The sequence below is a fragment of the Hemitrygon akajei genome, chromosome 16 (genome assembly GCF_048418815.1).
Source record: "Hemitrygon akajei chromosome 16, sHemAka1.3, whole genome shotgun sequence".
Taxonomy (NCBI): Eukaryota; Metazoa; Chordata; class Chondrichthyes; order Myliobatiformes; family Dasyatidae; genus Hemitrygon; species Hemitrygon akajei.
Genome location: NC_133139.1, coordinates 58,433,453 through 58,453,317, shown reverse-complemented (window position 1 = coordinate 58,453,317; position 19,865 = coordinate 58,433,453). Strand labels below are relative to the sequence as shown.

Below are 19,865 nucleotides of genomic sequence, written 5' to 3'. Positions count from 1 at the left end.
TCATTAGTCCTGAATGTTGACTGTACTCTTCCAACTCTTCCATAGATGCTGCCTGGTCTGCTGAGTTCCTCCAGCATTTTGTGTGTGTTACTTGCCATATGTTTGATCCAAAGGTACATTTAATGTCAGAAATGTATGCAATATACATTCTGAAATGACCTTTCTTCGCAACCATCCATTAAAACAGCAGAATGCCCCCAAAGAATGAATGACAGTTAAATATTAGAATCCCAAAGTCTCTCCCTACATCTCCCCTCCCTCCAGAGCATAAGTGGCAGTAAGCAACAATCCCCCCCCCCCCCCCCAAATGGCAAAAAAAGCATTGGCACCTGCCACCGAGCACTCAAGCGTAAGCAAGGCAACAGCAAAGACACAAGACTTGCAGTACTCCAAAAGATTAATTGTTCACCCAGCGTTCGACATGCCACTTGTTCTCTCTCTCCCTAATAGGGGAGAATGAGGTGTCTCCGTTTCACAGCGAGAGGGGAGACTTAACAAACAACTTGCTGGTTTACAATGTTAAAAGTCCATTGTGTTGCTTTTTCCGAGCTCTGTGCCCAAAGATCGCAGGTCTCTGGGCACACAGCCTTAGATCTTCCATCTCCTGCGTACACCGATCTGCTCGGAAACCGACCTCCGATTTCACCCCCAACCCCCTTCCCGTCTCCAGAGCCATGAAATCTCAGTCCTCCAAAGGTGAGCGGAGCTCTTAGGCTGTGCCCTTGGCATGTCAGTTGTGAAATCCCGAGAGCGGGTCCCATTCCCACAAAGAACTATAGTCAGCATGTTACTCCAAGTCAGGGTCTTCAAAAGAGAAAGGGAAAAATAGAGATATTAAAGATGGAAATAGAGTTGTTTCCAAAGATGCAAGCAAAGGAGTCGCCATTAGGCGCCATTAACCCTCCTAAGCTCCGCCTCCTAAGTTTGTTTTTAAAATCTTGCCAATCCTCTACCTTCCCAATAATTTTTACTTTTTGCTCTTTTTGCTTTTATGTTGTCTTTCCCTTGTCAGTCCTTTATCCTCCCTTCAGAATACCTCTTCATCTTTGGGATGTATCTTTTCCGCACTTTCCGAATTGCTCCCAGAAACTCCAGCTATTGCTGTTCTGCCATCTTCTCTGCTAGTGTCCCCTTCCAATTAACTCCTCTTGCAGGCCACTGTAGTTTCTCTTACTCCACTGTAATACTGATACATCCAATTTTAGTTTCTCCTTCTCAAACTACAGGATAAATTCTATCATACTATGATCACTCCCTCCTAAGCTCCCTACCTTAAGCTCCCTAATCAAATATGGTTCATTAAATAACACTCAAATCCAGAATTACCTTTCCCTTAATGGGGCTCAACTACAAGCTGCTTTAAAAAGCGAGCTATTAGGCATTTTACAAATTCCTTCTCTTGCGATCTAGCACCAAGCTGATTTCCCCAATCAACCTGCATATTGAAATTCCCATGACTATCGTAACATTGCTTCTTTTAAATGCCTTTTCTATCTCACATTGTAATTTGTACTCCACATCCTGGATACTGTATATTAAACTCCCATCAGTGTCTTGTTATCCTTGCAGTTTCTTAACTCCTCTCATAAGGACTCTATGTCAGGTCTTTCTGAGGATTTGGTCCCATACTTCCTGCCTACCTGCCTGTCTTTTTGATACAATGTGTATCCTTTCAGTGTGCCTCATGCACTTTATGTAACATTAGCTGACACTTTTCCTGTCTTTTAACTTGCTGCACCTTGAAGGCTTGCGTTTCCCTTCTGAGCTTGTTGGCTTTGGTGATATGTGTGTCTCATGTACTGAATGTTTTAAAAAATTCTCACATGACCAAAGCTTTTTAACATGATAAATGAGCTTTGCATGATAATGGAACAATTTTATGTTTCAATTATACACCCAAGAGCCCATTCATAGATGCATGAAGAAGCTGTGAGTGAAGCAGGTAATGGTCACAGAATAATAACTTGGTAATATGTAGAGCCAGCGGGAATGTTTTCCTCAGCAGCGCTTTAGTCAGCAGTGATACCCAACTTCTAAATGCCCATGCTAAATGGAAAATCTGTGCTCCTCACGTGGCACTTTTCTGTCCTGAGTTACAGTGTTGTTAGTTCAGAAGCCTCTCTGATGAGGACACAAGGCTGATGCTTGGATTATTACCAATGCTGCTTTTGGATGAGATATTGACTGAAGTGCCAGTCGCCTTTTGAGAAGTCAGAAAAGCTGCCATATGCTTTGTCAAGGGATTCTGCTTGGTATTCTGACCAGTGATTAGTTTTAAAATAAACTTCAAAGTATGTAACTCTCAGTTCGGCTAGCAGCTTAATATAGGGGATGATAGCCCCCGTCCCGGCCAAACTTAAGAAATCTCGTTTGGGTGGATGCTGTGCAATGTGTCCCCTGTTATAAATCAGTATCACGAAATAACAAATAGTACACAATATGCAATTAAGTGATTGAGCTTTATGATTCTTAATTTGACTATATGGTTAGTAAAGAAACAAAAAAACGAAAGGGCCCATTCTCAAGAAACAGTCTAATGTGCAATGTTGGAGCTCACGGATAAGGCTGTTCATCCACCATCGACCTCCTCTGATCGTCGCTGATCTTCGGACCCTCGTGACCCTTGTTCCAAGTCCATACCGTCCGGCTGTCTACCAACTCTCTCCATTCGTGTCATCTCTCCCCAGCAAAAAAAAAAACGCAAATTCCTGGCCCCCAGACACACAAGAAAGAACAACATCCTGCTCATTGGCTAACATGCCCCGTTATCTCTAGTCATAACCCAAACATTGCTGCTACAGAGAAACCATTACCTTAGCAGTAGAACATTGCAGAGAAGCCATTACAGTACAGTGAAACATTACATTAGCAGTGAAACCTTACAGCGTGTTACAGTACATTTTCTGATTGTTGTAGTATTAGGGTAGGAGTTTTATGTGAATAAATATTTTTACAACATTGATGTAAATAATACACTATAGGACACATCTGAGGTCATGAGTTCAAGTTTATTTTCCAGTTTACGTGAAAGTGAGAGATAAGTGCAAGTTGTCTTGTTCCTTTTATTTCTTTCTCTGTAGCTTGGCTGGTGGAATGGTGGGGTTCACCTACGTTCTTGTAACTGTATTGCTGTGCTTTCTTGCAGGACTATGAAGACCTATTGGATCACTAAAGGAAGTTCATTCAGTACTAAAGTGGTCAAACAAGACACTGATCTCACTCCAGAGATGATAGCCAAGTAAGATCTCAGAAATATCAAATAAGATTCTTCCATTCACAGTAAATACATATTCAGAACATTGTGACAAAAGCAGAAACCTATTTTACAGATTGTCAGCAGAGGATAAATCTCCTGTGATGGGAATGTAACACAGATCTACATACCTGGAAGCTGAAGCCATAATGATTTGCATGTCTCCCTGTTCCTCTGCATCCCTTGCACAGAGCAGGCCCTTTGAGCCGCACCTCCCAGCGACCCCTGATAGAACCCTAGCCTAATCACAGGACAATTTACAATGACCAATTAACCTACCAAATTGTATGTCTTTGGATGGTGGGAGGAAACCAGAGCACCCAGAGGAAACTCGTGCGATCATGGAGCAAATGTACAAACTCCTTAAAGACAGTGGCGTGAATTGAATCTGGATCACTGGTACTGTAAAGCACTACGATTGTGGTGCCATAGGTCTTACTGTGACAGGTTCCAGTGTGGATAAACTGGGCAGTTACAAAACTTGCACAGGGCAAGTAGTGGAACATATTTGAATAGTTTTTTTTACATCCCCTTTCTGTCATCTTTTTTTCCCCTTGAGACTTAAGTTTTCATAAATGAATTGAAAACAGCTACGACTGGATGTTGATCCTTGCTGGAAAATGCATTGTGTTGGACAGGAAGACACCAGGTCATCGTGGATGATCATGGTAACGTTTCACAAGCGGAGACAGGGTTTTATTGGGCCAGCGGTTATTGATTGGGATTTGATTCCCAGTGCTGTCTGTAAGGAGTTTGTATGTTCTCCCCATGACCACATGGGTTTTCTCTGGCTGTTCTGGTTTCCTCTCACATTCCAAATGCATATGGATTAGTAAGTTTGTGCTGGAAGCATGGCAACACTTGTGGTCCATGTTGGTCATTGACGCAAGCAATACATTCACTTTATGTTTCAATGTATGTGTGACAAATAAAGCAGATCTTTTAATAGGCTGGAAAAACTTTGACTTTATTAGTTCTTCAACCCGTAGTGTTAAATCCAGTTGTAATACACAATGCAGTGTACTGGTGTGATCAGCCTGCTGTGCATTACACCATGTAACATAGTGCTCTTTGTATTTTTCTCTCTACTTAATACCGTGTAATATAGTGCATATTGTATTTTTCTCTCTACTTAAATTGTCCAGTCTCAGTTCTTAATCTGGCGTGTGCACTGATCTTTGGACTAATAACAAAACAGAAATTACCTTAAACAAAAAGAGCTTTGCTACTAGGTTGCATCTGTTACTGTTGCTGAAAGAAATGCTGAGGTATTTCAAATGCAAAGTTACATCTTTGTACTATCTTTTCACAGTGGTTCATGGCAAAGCAAGAAGTTCAAACCATACAACTTCGATGCCTTGGGTATCATTCCAGAGTGTGGCCACCTGCATCCCTTGATGAAAGTCCGAACAGAATTTAGACAGATATTCCTGGAAATGGGGTAAGTTTTGAATACTTTAAATGGCTTGAGATTAACCTTTTCAGCTGTGCATGAAAAGTAAGTAATGGCAGTGATTATTTAGCTGAATTTAACTATTTTGGAACTGGAAACTAGGTAAATAAAGAGAAGAGTAACACTTACAAAATGCTGGAGAAACTCAGCAGATCAGGCACCACTTATGGAGGGGAATAGGCAGGTCAAGATCCTCCCATCAGAACTGATCAGATGGAATGTGTACTGATCTTTGGACTGATAATGAAACAGGAATTTCCTTAAATAGAAAGAGCTTTGTTACTATGTTGCAATTGTTACTATTGCTGAAAGAAACTGATGAACGGTCTTGCCCAAAACATCGACTGTTTATTCCTCTCCACGCAAATTTGGAGAGAAGGAGAATGAGAGGTGACTTGATAGAGATGTACAAGATGATAAGAGGTATTGATAGAGTGAACAGCCAGAGACTTTTCCCAGGGCAAAAATGGCTAATATAAGGGGGCATAATTTTAAAGTGATTGGAGGAAAGTAGTTTTTTTTTTGTTTACACACAGTGGGGGCTGCATGGAGGACCCTGCCAGGGGTGGTAGTAGTGGCAGGTACATTAGGGACATTTAAGAGACTCTTAGATAGGAACATGTATGAAAGAAAACTGGAGAGTTGCGTGGAGAGAAGGGTTTATTTATTGTTTAGAGACAGAGTGGGACGGGCCCAATGAGCTACACTACCCAGCAGCCCATTCATTTAACACTAGTCTATCACAAGACAATTTACACTGGCCAATTAACCTACCAACCGGTATATCTTTGGCATGTGGGAAGAAGCCCACGTGGTTCAAGGTGAGAACATACAGACTCCTTACAGATGGTGCCAGAATTGAACTCTGCACTCCGGAATGCACGAGCTGTAATAGCATCATGCTACACTACTGTGGCACCCAATGATATTAGAGTAGGTTTAAAGAGCGGCACAACATCATGGGCTGAAGGGCCTGTATTGTTCTATGTTCAAAATAATGCTGGCGCCTAACCTGTTACTTTTTTATAGTAAATCTAACCTTTTTTCCTTTTTTTTATAAAAAAGAATACACAATACAGGAGGATATATATCATATATCAATTACAATATATTTGAATCACACTTATAGTCTCATTACCCCATATTCATGTAAATTAAATTGAATCATAATATTGAAAAGTAGTAATTTTATTATACAAAAAAATCTAAACCCACTACCAAGAAAAACTGTTCGGTAAAGAAAGAAAAAAGAAAAAAAATCCTTATCATATAGTAAAACATATTATTAGCCAACATCTGTACTTGATAACAAATCAAAGATTTTGAAAATAATTCAACAATGTTAGAAAGTCTTGTCTTGATTCAGAAATTGAACAATGAATCTTCTCTAAATTTAAGCATGACATAACATCGCTTAGCCATTGAGCATGAGTAGGCGGAGCAACATCCTTCCACCTAAGCAACAATGCCCTCCTAGCTATAAGAGAAATAAAAGCCAAAATGTGCAAATCAGGTGTCTCCAAGATAATATCTTCTCCTTCAACAATACTGAGTAAGGCAGTCAAAGGATTTGGTTTAAAATTTAGTTTAAAAAGTGCAGAAAAAGTTTGAAATACTTCCTTCCAGTATTTTTCAAAACAGCTTGTCTATGCACTATGCACCATTTAAATTGTAGGAGGGAGTGACGGGCACACAATGATGAGGTATTAACCAATTTAAAAATTTCATTCCAAGTTTCCTCAGAAATTGAAGTCTGTAAATCTTGTTCCCAGAGATTTTTAAGTTTGTCTAAAGGAGTTTCTCATTCCCAACAATATACAGTAAATATTAGTTATTGATCCATTATGAAAAGGTTTCAAATTAAAAATTACATCTAATAAATTCTTTTCAGGACTTTTAGGAAATGTATGTAATTGAGATCGCAGAAAGTCTCTAATTTGTAAATAGTGAAAAAAGTGGGTTTTTGGTAAGCTATGTTCAGCTGACAACTGCTCAGACAAAAAGAGAGTTCCTCCAACAAATAAATCCTAGAAGCATTTAATACCCAGTCTATCCCAATCTTTAAAAATTACATCAGTCATAGAAGGTTTAAAAAGATAGTTAGATAAAACGGGACTTGAAAGAGAAAATCTCAATAAATCAATACATTTTCTAAATTGTACCCAAGTCCTCAAGGTATGTTTAGCTACAAAACTGTCAGTTAGTTTACTTAAAGAAATTGAGGATCCGAGAAAGATGAAAGAAGATTTATTAACAGAGTTAGCTTCTAAAGAAACCCAAACCGGACGGTCCTCTCAGTTAATATAATATAACCAAAACGTGAAATTCCGTATATTGACTGCCCAGTAATAAAACCTAAAATTTGGTAAAGCTAAACCTAAATTCTTTTTAGCTTTTTGAAGATGAACTTTATTTAGTGGAGAGTGTTTATTTTTCCATGTATATGAAGATATGATAGAATCAGGAGAATCCAGAAAGGATTTTGGAATAAAAACAGGTAAGGCCTGAAAAAGGTATAAAAATTTAGGCAAGATATTCATTTTAATAGAATTAATTTGGCCAATCAACGATAACAACCATTTTGATAGTGCCTTTTTTACATAATTCAGCAGGGTAAAAAAATTTTCTTTAAATAAGTATTTATAATTCTTAGTAATTGTTACACCCAAATAAGTAAATTGATTTTTAACAATTTTAAAAGGAAGGTTAGTATTAATTGATACCAAATTATTCAAAGGAAAAAGTTCACTCTTATGAAAATTTAGTTTATATCCTGAAAACTGACTAAAACAGGAGAGTAAGGAAAGAACGGAAGGTAATGAAGTCTCAACATTAGAAATATAAAGCAAAAGGTCATCAGCATAAAGCGAAACTTTGTGAGTAATAGCTCTCCTTAAAACACCAGTGATATCATTAGATTCTCGGAAAGCAATAGTTAAGGGTCCTAAAGCCAGATCAAAAAGCAAAGGGCTCAAGGGGCTTTTTTTTAAACTGTGTGTTTCTTATTATAAAGGCAATGTGCCTTTGTGTTTTTTTTAAATCTCCATCCTTTACAACATGTCCTGGCACCTTCAGATGTTCTTGTGCATGTACACCTGTTTTCCTTGCGCTTATGTCAGCAGGTTGTTTAAGTGTACTTTTCACTTCAAGGCTGGAACCTTTTTTTTACATCTTTGTGTGCATCGGAGTGACTGTGGTTTAGAAGCCTCCATATATACGTGTATCTACTTTTGATTCTTAATGACAGTAATATTCCATATTAAAATACATCTTTCCCTTCATGTAGTAAAGGCCCAGGCTCCTCTGCAGCTGGTACACATGTTCCCTGACATATACTATTCATAACCCTCCATTCCAAATATGGAAGTATGTAGACACCTGCTATGAAAGTGCAGATTTCCTGTCAATTTATGGCAGTTCTGGGTAAATTCAAATACTATTCATGCTGTGGTTTGCAGAGATCTACAGAAATGCTTCATTCTACTTTAGCAATGTCTCATCTGATAGAAGAAAAAGTGAGAGCTAATTGTGCAAGGTTTGTGCTGAAGCACCACATAGGGATAATATAGTTGTAAAGTCCACTCCTAACTCTGCTTCCAAAATGCCTCAGCATTTTCCCAGTTCATTCAGAAGCTTTTGTTTAATTGAAAACAATTATGTAGTGCTCTCCCTGTGCAAGTACTCAGACATAAAGGATCATCACTGGGCAGAGGAATTTGCCATTTATGGCCAGTGTTACTTCTCTTTATTTTGAAAACATTTCTAGCCGATCCTTGAAGCATAGGCTCATTTTGTGGTCCCACAGGAACATTCATTGTGTCATGTTGGTGAATGGTTATACACGTTGTTGGTGAGGCTGCACGTGGAGTATTGTATACAGTTTTGGTCACACCGTATAGAAAAGATATTGTCAAGCTGGAAGTGGTGTAGAAGAGATTTACGAGGGTGTTTCCTGGGCTAGAGAGCCCGTGTTACAGGGAGAGGTTGGCCACACTGGATCTTTATTCCTTGGAACATGGGAGAATGAGAGGTGACATTACTGAAGTATATATATTCATAAGAGGTATGGATAATGTGGATGGTCGTAGTCTTTTTCTCCAGGATTGGGGAGTCCAAAACTAGAGGGCACAGATACAAGATATGAGGGGAGAGATTTAAAAGGACCTGAGAGGTAAATTTACACCTGGAATGAGCTGCAAGAGGAAGTGGTTGAGGTAGATACAGTTGCAACAGAGGAGAATGGCTTGGAGGGTTATGGGCCAAATGTGTCACCTGGATCTAGCATGGAGAATGCTGTGGTCAGCATGGACCATTTGGGCTGAAGGGCCTGTTTTTGTGTTGTATTACATGATGACTCTATCTCTAACTATTTTTATTTGAAAATACTAATTGTTTGGCTATGTTCTGTCTTTATTTAGAAAGATGTTGCATCTGATGTGGTAATGATAAAAAGAATTCCTGTTCTCTTTTGAGAGGTTTATAATATTTTTCCCAATCTCTAGTTTCACAGAGATGCCGACCAACAATTTCATTGAGAGTTCATTCTGGAATTTTGACGCGCTTTTCCAACCTCAGCAGCATCCTGCCCGAGACCAGCATGACACTTTCTTCCTGTCTGGTAGGGAGTCTCTCCTAGTTCAGTGGAGATGTGAGAGCGAGTGTTACAGTTATTTAAAGCATCATCTCATGTGTTTCCTGACTGCTGAGAGGTACCACATAGTCAAGATCCATTTGGGTTTATCATGTGGGCTTCCTGGCTACTGAAAGCTGCCACGTAGTCATGCTCTGCTCAGTGATGAATCTTGGGTCTTTCCTGGAGCTGAAATTTGCGACTGGAGGAATAGGTCAATAAGACTTTGGTATGTTTGTTGCTCACTGGAAAGTCTTGAGTGAAGTGACCACAGGATTATGTTTGTCGGTGACAACCATCACCAACTACTATCTTAATATAACTTGGTCCTGATTGATGTGGTTTGGTGTTACAGGGGTTGCTTTTTAGAATCACTGACATACGACATGACATTTGTTGTTTTGTGGCAGCAGTGCAGTGCAATACATACAATATACTATAAATGACTAGGAATATATTAAAGAGTCATGCAAAAAGGGAGCAAATTAGTGAGATAGTGTTCATGGACTGTTCAGAAATCTGATGGTGGAGGGAGAAAAAGCTGTTCCTAAAACATTGTGTACAGGTCTCCTTCGTGATGGTAACAATGAGAAGAGGGCCCCACCCTGTCCTGACACAGTTGCTTAGATCCAGTTGAATGGGATCCCTCACTGTTTCAGTGGTCCTGAGAAGCAGAGCAGCTGGGTCTGGGCTGCAGTTCCTGAGTCCCACCCAGATCAGTTCAACATTTCAAAACAGTTAAAATAGAATGAACTAAATTAAATTTCAGGTGGCTTGGTAGTGTAGCAGTTAGCATAATGCAATCCCAGTGACAGTGACTGAGATTCAATTCTGCCACTGTTTGTAAAGAGTTTGTATCTTTTCTTGTTACAATGTGGGTTTTTTCCAGGTGCTCTGGTCTCCTACCACATTCTAAGTCCGTATGGGTGGAAGGTTAATTGGTCACTTGGGCATAGTTGGGGAGCATGGACCTGTTGGGCCAGAAAGGCCTGTTACTGTGATGTATCTCCAAATAAAAATACATTTTAAAGATTAGTCTAAATTAAACTGAAAAAATAATTGAATATGACTATCAATTAAAGTTTTTCTTTTTCTTTTTACAATATTTTTATTCAGAAGAAAAAAAGATTTACAGAGTGCAACACGTAGATACATCTCAACATAACTTGTGTACATTCATATATTGTAATAAAATTGATCAAAATGTTATAGCATAACACATAAAGGTATACCACTCTGTAATCAAAAATTTAAAGATAGGTCATACATCATAAAATAAATTTTTTTATATATAAAAAAAGTCAACCCCCTACCAACTACCAAAGAAAAAAGCTGATAGATGACAATGGATAATTAGAAAAAAAACATATTCACTTAAGAAGAGAAGATAAAAATATACATAAAAGTCTGTGCACTGTTAAACTTTATAGATTGGAAAAGTAATTTAGGAAAGGTCCCCAAATATCATAAAAAGATTGTTTCAAGTTTAAGACTGAGCAGCGGATCTTTTCTAAATTTAAATACGACATAATATCACGTAGCCATTGAAGATGTGTAGGAGGGGTAGGCTCCTTCCATTTAAGCAAGATTGCTCTTCTTGCTAAAAGAGAGGTAAAAACTAAAACCTGTAGGTTAGGAGTATTTAAAGTTATATCTTCATTTGCAATGATACCAAACAAGGCAGTAAGGGGATTTGGGTCAAATTGGACTCTAAAAAGTTGAGAGAAGGTATGAAATACTTCCCGCCAAAACTTTTCAATTGTAGGGCAAGACCAAAACATATGAATTAAAGAGGCATCAGCAGAGATGCATTTATTACAAAGTAGAGAAACATTCGGGTAAAAACTGGAGAGCTTCTGTTTAGAAATGTAAGCTCTATGAACCACTTTAAATTGTAGAAGAGAATGACGAGCACAGAAAGATGATTTATTAACCCATTTAAGAATTTTATTCCATCTATCATCAGAAATCTAACAATTTAGGTCATCCTCCCAAGCTTTTTTTATTTTGTCTAAAAAGTCTTGTCTAGAATCAATCAACAAGTTATAGATACCGGTAATAGAACCATTAACAAAAGGTTTTAAATTTAAAAGATCGTCCAGTAAATTTTTATCAGGACCTATAGGAAAAGTAGCTAATTGGAAACGTAGAAAATCTCTAATTTGAAGGTATCTGTAAAAATGTGATTTTGGGAGTGCAAATTTATTTGCCAATTGGTCAAATAAAGCAAGAGATCCTGAGATAAACAGGTCCCAAAAACACTTAATACCTAATTCATCCCAATCTTTAAAGACTTTATCAGTCATGGAAGGAATAAAAAAAAATTAAGGAGAATGGGAGATGATAATGAAAAATTCGCTAAACCAAAAAATTTTCTAAATTGAGACCAGATCCTTAAAGTTTGCTTAACAATTATATTATCTGTTGTTTTATTTGCTGAAAAAGAAGAGTATGATCCAAGAAGAGAGACAATAGAGGAATTTTTTACAGAATTAACTTCTAAGGAGACCCATGATGGGCAATCTTTACGATAAATATAATAGGACCAGAAAGTAATATTCCTTATATTGGCAGCCCGATAGTAAAACCTAAAATTGGGTAGGACTAGTCCACGCATCTCTTTATTTCTTTGTAAGTAAAGTTTACTTAAACGAGCTTGTTTATTATTCCAAATATAAGAGGTTAAAATTGAATCTAAAGAATCAAAGTACGTCTTAGGAATAAAAATAGGTAAGGCCTGAAAAAGATATAAAAATTTAGGAAGAATCTTCATTTTAATCGAATTAATTCGGCCAATTAGGGATAAAGAAAGAGGGGACCATTTAGAAAGCGTCTTTTTCACATAATTCAATAAGGGGTTTAAGTTTTCTTTGAATAAATTCTTGAAGTTTTTAGTAATTGTTACACCTAAATATGTAAATTGACTTGTAACAACTTTGAACGGAAATTTGGCATTTGATGACATTAGGTCATTTAAAGGAAATAGCTCACTTTTATGTAGGTTCAGCTTATATCCTGAAAAAGAACTAAACTGGGAGACTAAAGAAAGAACCAAAGGTAAAGAAGTTTCAGTGTAAGAGATAAAAAGTAAAATATCATCAGCATATAAAGAAATGTTATGAGACATACCTTCCCTTAGTATACCAGAAATGTCCTTAGCTTCTCGAAGTGCTATTGCTAAGGGTTCTATAGCTAAAGCAAAAAGTAAAGGACTAAGAGGACATCCTTGTCTAGTTCCCCGCTGTAATTTAAAGGGCTTAGAAATTTGGGAGTTAGTAATAACTTGAGCGGTAGGAGACAAGTAAAATTAGGCCCAAGATTAAACTTTTCTAAGGTCTTAAAAAGATAATTCCACTCAATCCTATCAAAGGCTTTTTCTGCATCTAAGGATAATATACACTGTGATTTTTTTTTTGGATGGTGAATATATCACATTCAATAACCGACGTATATTAAAATGTGAGTAACGATTTTTAATAAATCCTGTCTGGTCATGTGATATAATAGATGGTAGAATATTTTCAAGTCTTCAAGCTAAGATTTTGGCTAAAATTTTTGCATCAACATTTAATAAAGAAATCGGTCTGTATGAAGAACATTCAGCTGGGTTTTTATTTTTTTTAAGGATAAGAGAAATAAAAGCTTCATAAAAAGATTGAGGGAGTTTACCTGATTTAAAGGACTCTGATAAAACAGAGGATAAATAAGGTGTAAGTAACATAGTGAAAGTTTTATAAAACTCCCCAGGAAAGCCATCAGGTCCTGGGGTCTTACCAGAATGTAAAGCACGTATAGCCTCAGCCACTTCTTCATTGGAAATAGGCTGATCTAACTGTGTTAGAATATCAGCAGACAATGTAGGAATGTTGATATTACTAAAAAAAGCATTCATATAGGTATCATCTGAAGAAGAGTCAGACTGATACAACTTAAGGTAAAAGTCTTTAAATACGTTGTTAATTTCAGAATGGTCGGATGTCTTAGTTCCAATATCTTTAAAAATTTCCGTGATTTGACGATTAACTGTAAAAGATTTTAAGCGATTGGCTAATAAACTACCAGTTCTATCCCCATGAATGTAAAATTGAGTTTTATGTCTCAACAGCTGTCGTTCAATTGGGTAAGTCAGCAGAAGATTATACTTGGATTGGATTTCAATACGCTTATTATATATACTTGGATCTAGAGATAGGGCATACTTTCGATCAAGATCTTTTAATACCGCTGCTAGGTCAGACCTTTCTTTGTCAGCTTTTTTCTTTATATAGGTAGAGTAAGAGATAATATCTCCGCGAATATATGCTTTAAAAGTATCCCAGACTATATTACCAGCAGTATCTCCTTTAAAATTTTCTTTAAAGAAAAAAGTAATATGGTTTTCCAAAAACTTCAGAAAATTTTTATCAGATAACAATGATAAGTTAAAACGCCAACTTCTGTTTGGTACAGAGTAAACAGGTAATCTGAAAGCCAGAAGCACAGGTGCATGATCAGACAAAGCAATCTCCTTATAATTACAGGATCGTACCAGTGGAAGCAAGTTTCTATCTATTAAAAAAAATCAATCCGAGAGTACATATGATGAACCTGAGAGAAATATGAATATTCCTTTTCTTGGGGGTGTAAAAAACGCCACACGTCAAAAATACCACATTGAGATAAAAAAGATTTAAAAAGTAAGACTGATTTATTAGTGACAGGGGTTTTACTTGAAGAGCGGCCTAATATAGGGTCAAGCCAAAAATTAAAATCTTCACCTGTCACTAAGGAATACCGATTCAAATCAGGCAGAAAAGAGAAAAGACGTTCAAAAAACAAGGAGTCATCTGTATTTGGAGCGTATACATTCGCAAATACGATTAGTTTATTCCCAAGACTACCCGAAACAATAACAAAGTGCCCATTTGTATCAGAAATTACATTATGTTGAATAAAGGATAAATTCTGATCAAACAGGATAGAGACGCCTCTCGATCTAGATTGAGAGGGTGAGTGAAAATGTATACCCTTCCATCCTTTGAAAGAACGTGAAATATCATCTTTATGAATATAGGTTTCTTGGAGAAAGATTATATGAGTTTTAAGTTTCTGGATATAAGAGAAAATCTTATTTCGTTTAACACGGTTATTTAGACCTTTCACATTAAAACTGAGTATATTAATAAAAGAATCCATCAAGTATCCTTTAGTAATGTATAAAAGGTAATCACAGACATGTAGATAGTGAATAAGTAAAACAGTAAAAACATCCAATCAGCTTTATGGAAGAACCCATTTCCCCCCTCCCTCCCTCCAAAGAGAGAAATCAGCCAAGGGAGGCTGGAGACTAATTCTAACATTCCCAACCCAAAACTCCGGTGGCTCCAGAAAATATATATGTATAGCTGCGCTGAATAAACGATTGTAAATATATATATATATATATACACACAAAAAAAAAATCAAAGTAAATAAGTTTGTTAATTACGATAAAAAAAACCATGGGAAAATATAAGTACCGTATTAGTCTCGGTAAAAAAGGAAAGACAGATAAGGAAAATCAAATATGGAAAATCAATAAGTAAAACAACATATACTCGCGAGTGCAAAAAAAAAGTAAAGAAACAAATAGAAGATAATTAAAAAGGGAAGCGGTTTAGTTAAATTCCTACATAACACTGAGAGAATATAACGTATTGTTTAAAAACAGCTGCGAAAAAACAGCAAAAGAGAAAATGGATGCAGTCTGCCTGCATATTTTGCATAGTTCGAGAGATAACAAGGCGCCAGTTACTTAGTCAAACAAATGATTAAAACTTCGTAAAACCAAGAAACCTTGTTATTAACAAAACGCCAATTACTTGATTGAACACCTGAAATTAAAACATTTAACATAAAACAACTCAAAGTTGAATTTAAGGATGGAGACTTTGTAAAAGTTTCTTAGCTTCTTCAGGCTTCGTAAACCAAGAAACCTTATTATCAGAAGTAGTAACCTTGAGTTTACACGGATCTCTGAGAGAAAGGCGACAGCCAAGCTTAAAAAGATAAGACATGACCTCTTTAAGAGCCTGTCTGGCTCTTAGAGCTTCCGGTAGATAATCTTGAACGATCTGAAACTGTTGATCACGAAATTGTAATATACGTTTCTTCCTTGATTCACGAAGGATCTGTTCTTTAATCTGATAGTCATAAAAGCGAATGATAATAGAGCGAGGTTTAGCAGTGTCCCAATTAGGAGGGATAACTCAGTGAACGTGCTCAAATTTTGGTAATTCCGATAATATATCAGGGAATAAATCTTTCAGCATTTGAGCACAAAAATCGATAGGTTGATTACCCTCCAGTTTTTCAGAAAGTCCAAGAATTCTTATATTGCACCTTCGGTTCCTGGTCTCCAGATCTGTAAGTTTCTTTAGTAACGTGTCGTATTTTTAAAGTTGTTCCTTAGAGATTCTCTTGAAACCTTCAGTATCCTTCTGCAACACCAGCAGAGATTCTTCGTGTAACTTAATACGAATTTCGTGGTCATTCACAGTCTGCTGTATACTTCCAAGTTTCCAATTAAGCGTTTTCAGTTCAGATTTAACCAGGTTGAAGGAATTCTGTAACAAATCAAACTTGGATTTCAAGTCATCCAATTTATCCAATTTTTTGAGTTTCTCTGACATTTGTTGAATCATTTCAGTCAAAGTCTCTAAAGTAGTCTCTCTTTTTGACGGCTTTCTACTCATGGTGCTCTCACCGAGATAGGTTTAAACAGCAAAGTAAGCGAATAATTTCAGAGCACGTAGTTAGTGCAACCTACTCCATTACAGCCACCGGAAGTCTCAATTAAAGTTGAGAATATGAAACACAATCACTTAGTTTGCAGGTCACTAACCCACTTGGATTAAGTAGATTGTAGCAGCTGGTTTAAAAGTGAAAGACTGGCTAAAGGTGTTTCTGGCCACCCAGCTTGGCATAGCAGAGTTCCATCCCTTGATTCAGTGTTAAATCCAACAGTGGGAATCAGATGTACTGGCATCTGACCTTCAGTGTGTTACATACATCCGTGCTGACATAGAGTCAGATTCATTTCTTTATCACATGTACATTGAAACATACAGTGAAATGCATTGTTTATGTTAACAACTAACACAATCTAAGGATGTGTTGGGGCAGCTCGCAAATGTCACCACCCATTCTGGTTCCAACATAGCATGCCCACAATGTTCAACAAAAAACACAAGTAACAAAAATAACAACAGCAGCATCAGCAGCACTGGAACAACAGCAACAAAACAAAACAGGCCCAGTTCCTCCCATCCAAACATGCACACACAGACACTCCTCCAATCCTGTCCTCTGCTTCCAGTGGACCTATGGACTGGCAGACAATGGGATGGGGCTGAAAAGTGTATCATAGTGGCGGTGTGGTTTGTGTGACGCTATTACAGCTTGAGTGTCTGGAGTTCAGCGTTCAATTCCGGTACCATTCTGTGAGGAGTGTACATCCTCCCTGTGGAATGTATGGGTTTTCCCTGGGTGCTCTGGTTTCCTCCCACAGTCCAAAGATGTACCAGGTAGGTTAACATGTCAATGTAAATTGTCCTGTTTTGGGTTTGTTGGGGGTTGCTGGGGCAGCATGGCTCAAAGGGCTGAAAGGGCCAATTTCATGCCGTATCACTAAATAAAATTAACTAAATATAACTAATAGTCAGGTGCATGTTGTTTCGCTTTAGAGCTGCAGTCTTGGCTGGTCTGTGGGTAGATCATTGTGTCTGCACTTGTAAAGTCAAAACATTGTGAGAAGTAATAAGACATTCAAGGGGGAATGGGGGTGTTGTGAAGCTGTGATGATAGTTGAGTCATCTTAAGTGTTGCCATATATATCCATCTTCTGCACTTCACAGCCAGGTGGCATACCAGAGTTACTGTAGTAGGCCTTAGGTAAATACAGCTATAATTGCTGTTTTTATTCTATGTTGCATATCTATCTGACTCTTTCTCAGTCTGACTGATGTCTCTGTAATCCTAGACTCCCCATTCATGCACTAACATTCCTGCAACTAAAGTGTAAATAATTGTAGTTATTTAGTTCATTGTAGAATCTTGTAGATGGCTCTATACTCACTTAACAATGAATGCTGAGTGAACCACGTTGGATAGTTTGGGAAGTGTCAGACATATAATAGTGTACATGATAAATGTAGGTATTTTTCATTCTACCTTTTGTGTGTAATGCAACAAACATCTGCTGGGGTAAAAGTTTGGGTCAAAACTCTGCATCAGTGTCTGACCTGGAATATTGACAGTTCCTTCCCCCCACCCCCCACGTATGCCACTCAACCTGCTGAGTTTCTCCAGCTTCTCTCACCTCTTGCCCCTCTCACCCCTTCTCTTTTCCTCACCTGCCCATCACTTCCCTCTGGTTTCTCTCCTTCCATTTCTTACATGGTCCACTGTCTTCTCCTATCAGATTCATTCTTTTTCATCCCTTTATCAATTCTGCCTGTTCCCTCCCTATCCCCTATCAGCTTGTAATTCTTCCCTTCCCCCCCCCCCCCCCCTTCTTATTCTGGTTTCTGTCCCCTTCCTTTCTAGTCCTGATGATGGGTTTTAGCCTAAAATATCAACTCTTTATTCCCTTCCATAGATACTGCCTGACTGAGTTCCTCCTGCATTTTGTATGTATTGCTCAAGGTTTCCAGCATCTGCAGAATTTCTTGTGTTGATGAGTTCCTCCAGCAGATTGTGTGTTGTTCCAGATTCCAGCACCTGCATTCTCTGAGGTCTCCTTTACAGATATGATTTGACAAAACCAACCTCTTGAGATAATTACTGTATCTAGATAGGAGTCACTAGATTGTGTCCGAGTGTTTTTGTATAAGAAAAAGTATCAACAAATATCTTTTGAGACTACTCCCTATTAGCTATCAACTACGTTCTTCTCTTTCTGATCACAGAACCTGCCATTGCAACGGAGTTTCCAATAGATTATCTTGAAAGGGTGAAGAAGGTCCACTCAGAGGGAGGGTATGGATCCCAAGGGTAAGTCTGTTCAAATTATTTAGTTTGAGAATTGTTTTCTGTACCATCATATTGCATGTCTCCAACTTCTCAAATTATTTAGCATGTGTTATTATTTATTTCAAGATTCAAGAATGTTTAATATCATTTCCAGTACGCAAGTATAAAGGAGAACAAAATAATTGCTACTGCAGAGCTGATGTATTACAAAAAAGCAATAAGATAAAATTCACAATAAATGTAAATACACAGAATAGCTTATAGACATAGATTGATTGAATATACATAAAGTACCGTTAGGCACAGAAGTGTATGTAAGGTGATTGACAGGAAACGATAAATTAGTGGTGGTGGGGGGGGGTGTGTGGTGTGCAGTTGATATGAAGGAAATTCTTATTTAAACTGGTGCAATAATTTGAAGAGCTTGGACATTATCAGTTAACGCCAGGGAATACAGAATATCTGCTCATTGGCCTTTTTCTTTTAGTGGTTTACTGGACATAAATTGGTTGCTGCAGTTCCCATGTTGCAACATTGATCTTGTCTGAAATGTGCCTGTAAGGTGATGTGGACAATTTTGAGAAAAATGAAGTTCTGTTAGCATCTATAAATAGTTGTCTTTTGCTTGAGGAACAGCTTAAGTTTGGAACTGTTGGATTAGGGTGTAGAATTGTATTTTTCTTGGCATTTAATTAGTATACTTGTATTTTTATATCAGCTATATATGTGTAATTGTTCAGTGAATTTTCCAGTAATTGTGATATAGCTGCATTTTTATTCTATAGGAGCTTCTTAGTTTTTCTGCAGTAGGTATCACACCACTTAAATCTGGCTATTTTATAGGTTAATTGTTACTACTGGAACGTGGTTATCTTACTAGTTGAAGCAAGGTTTTGTAGAAGTCGACCATGACCTCTTTGTTCTCTTTTTTTGTTCTTTGTTCTTATAACATTTAATAAAATGGTTGTTGAATAAAACTCATTCTTGACATCCAAACCTCTGCATTGCAAGAACACCAGTATCTCCTATCCAACAGAACTGAGCAGTGATACGATATGTCAGTTATCCCACAGCTATGTGTTTACAGCATTTCCTCTTTGAGTATCTCATACCTATAGTAGCAAAGAAAAGTGCAACTTGTATGTTAGATTTAGCAAGTTATAATAGTATCTTGGCAGTTGGATTTAGTGCCACTGGTAAATGCAATTTAACGAAGCCTTTCATTTGGACAATGACTTGAATTGCTCTGGGGATGATTGCGATAAGTGAAATTGGGGAATTGAAAGAAGATTGTGATTGATGAACTTTTGCAAGAGTTATGAGTTAGAGAAGTTGTCACATGTAATCTTAAATGGATAATATTGTATTAGTGTTTTAAAAGAAAGTCCTTAAACTTATTCAGACACATCAAAACGGATGTGACGTATCCAAGCACTAAGGTCTTTGGGGGAAAAGAAACGACATCTTAGAAAAGTTTTTTATTAAAAAAAACTTAATATTTAAACATTAAAAATATAAAAAAGTGTATATGAACTTAA

The 19,865-nt window shown here is 37.3% G+C and overlaps 1 protein-coding gene across 1 annotated transcript in view; it reads left to right on the top strand.

The window, feature by feature from the left end:
* The window catches only part of farsa (phenylalanyl-tRNA synthetase subunit alpha), a 60,876-nt gene that overhangs the window by 13,942 nt on the left and 27,069 nt on the right, over positions 1-19,865 (top strand). Inside the window, exons 5-8 of the mRNA XM_073068964.1 lie at positions 3,146-3,238; positions 4,566-4,694; positions 9,209-9,324; positions 18,264-18,348. Of these exons, the coding sequence (XP_072925065.1) occupies positions 3,146-3,238; positions 4,566-4,694; positions 9,209-9,324; positions 18,264-18,348 (423 nt within the window). The remainder of the gene's footprint in view (positions 1-3,145; positions 3,239-4,565; positions 4,695-9,208; positions 9,325-18,263; positions 18,349-19,865) is intronic.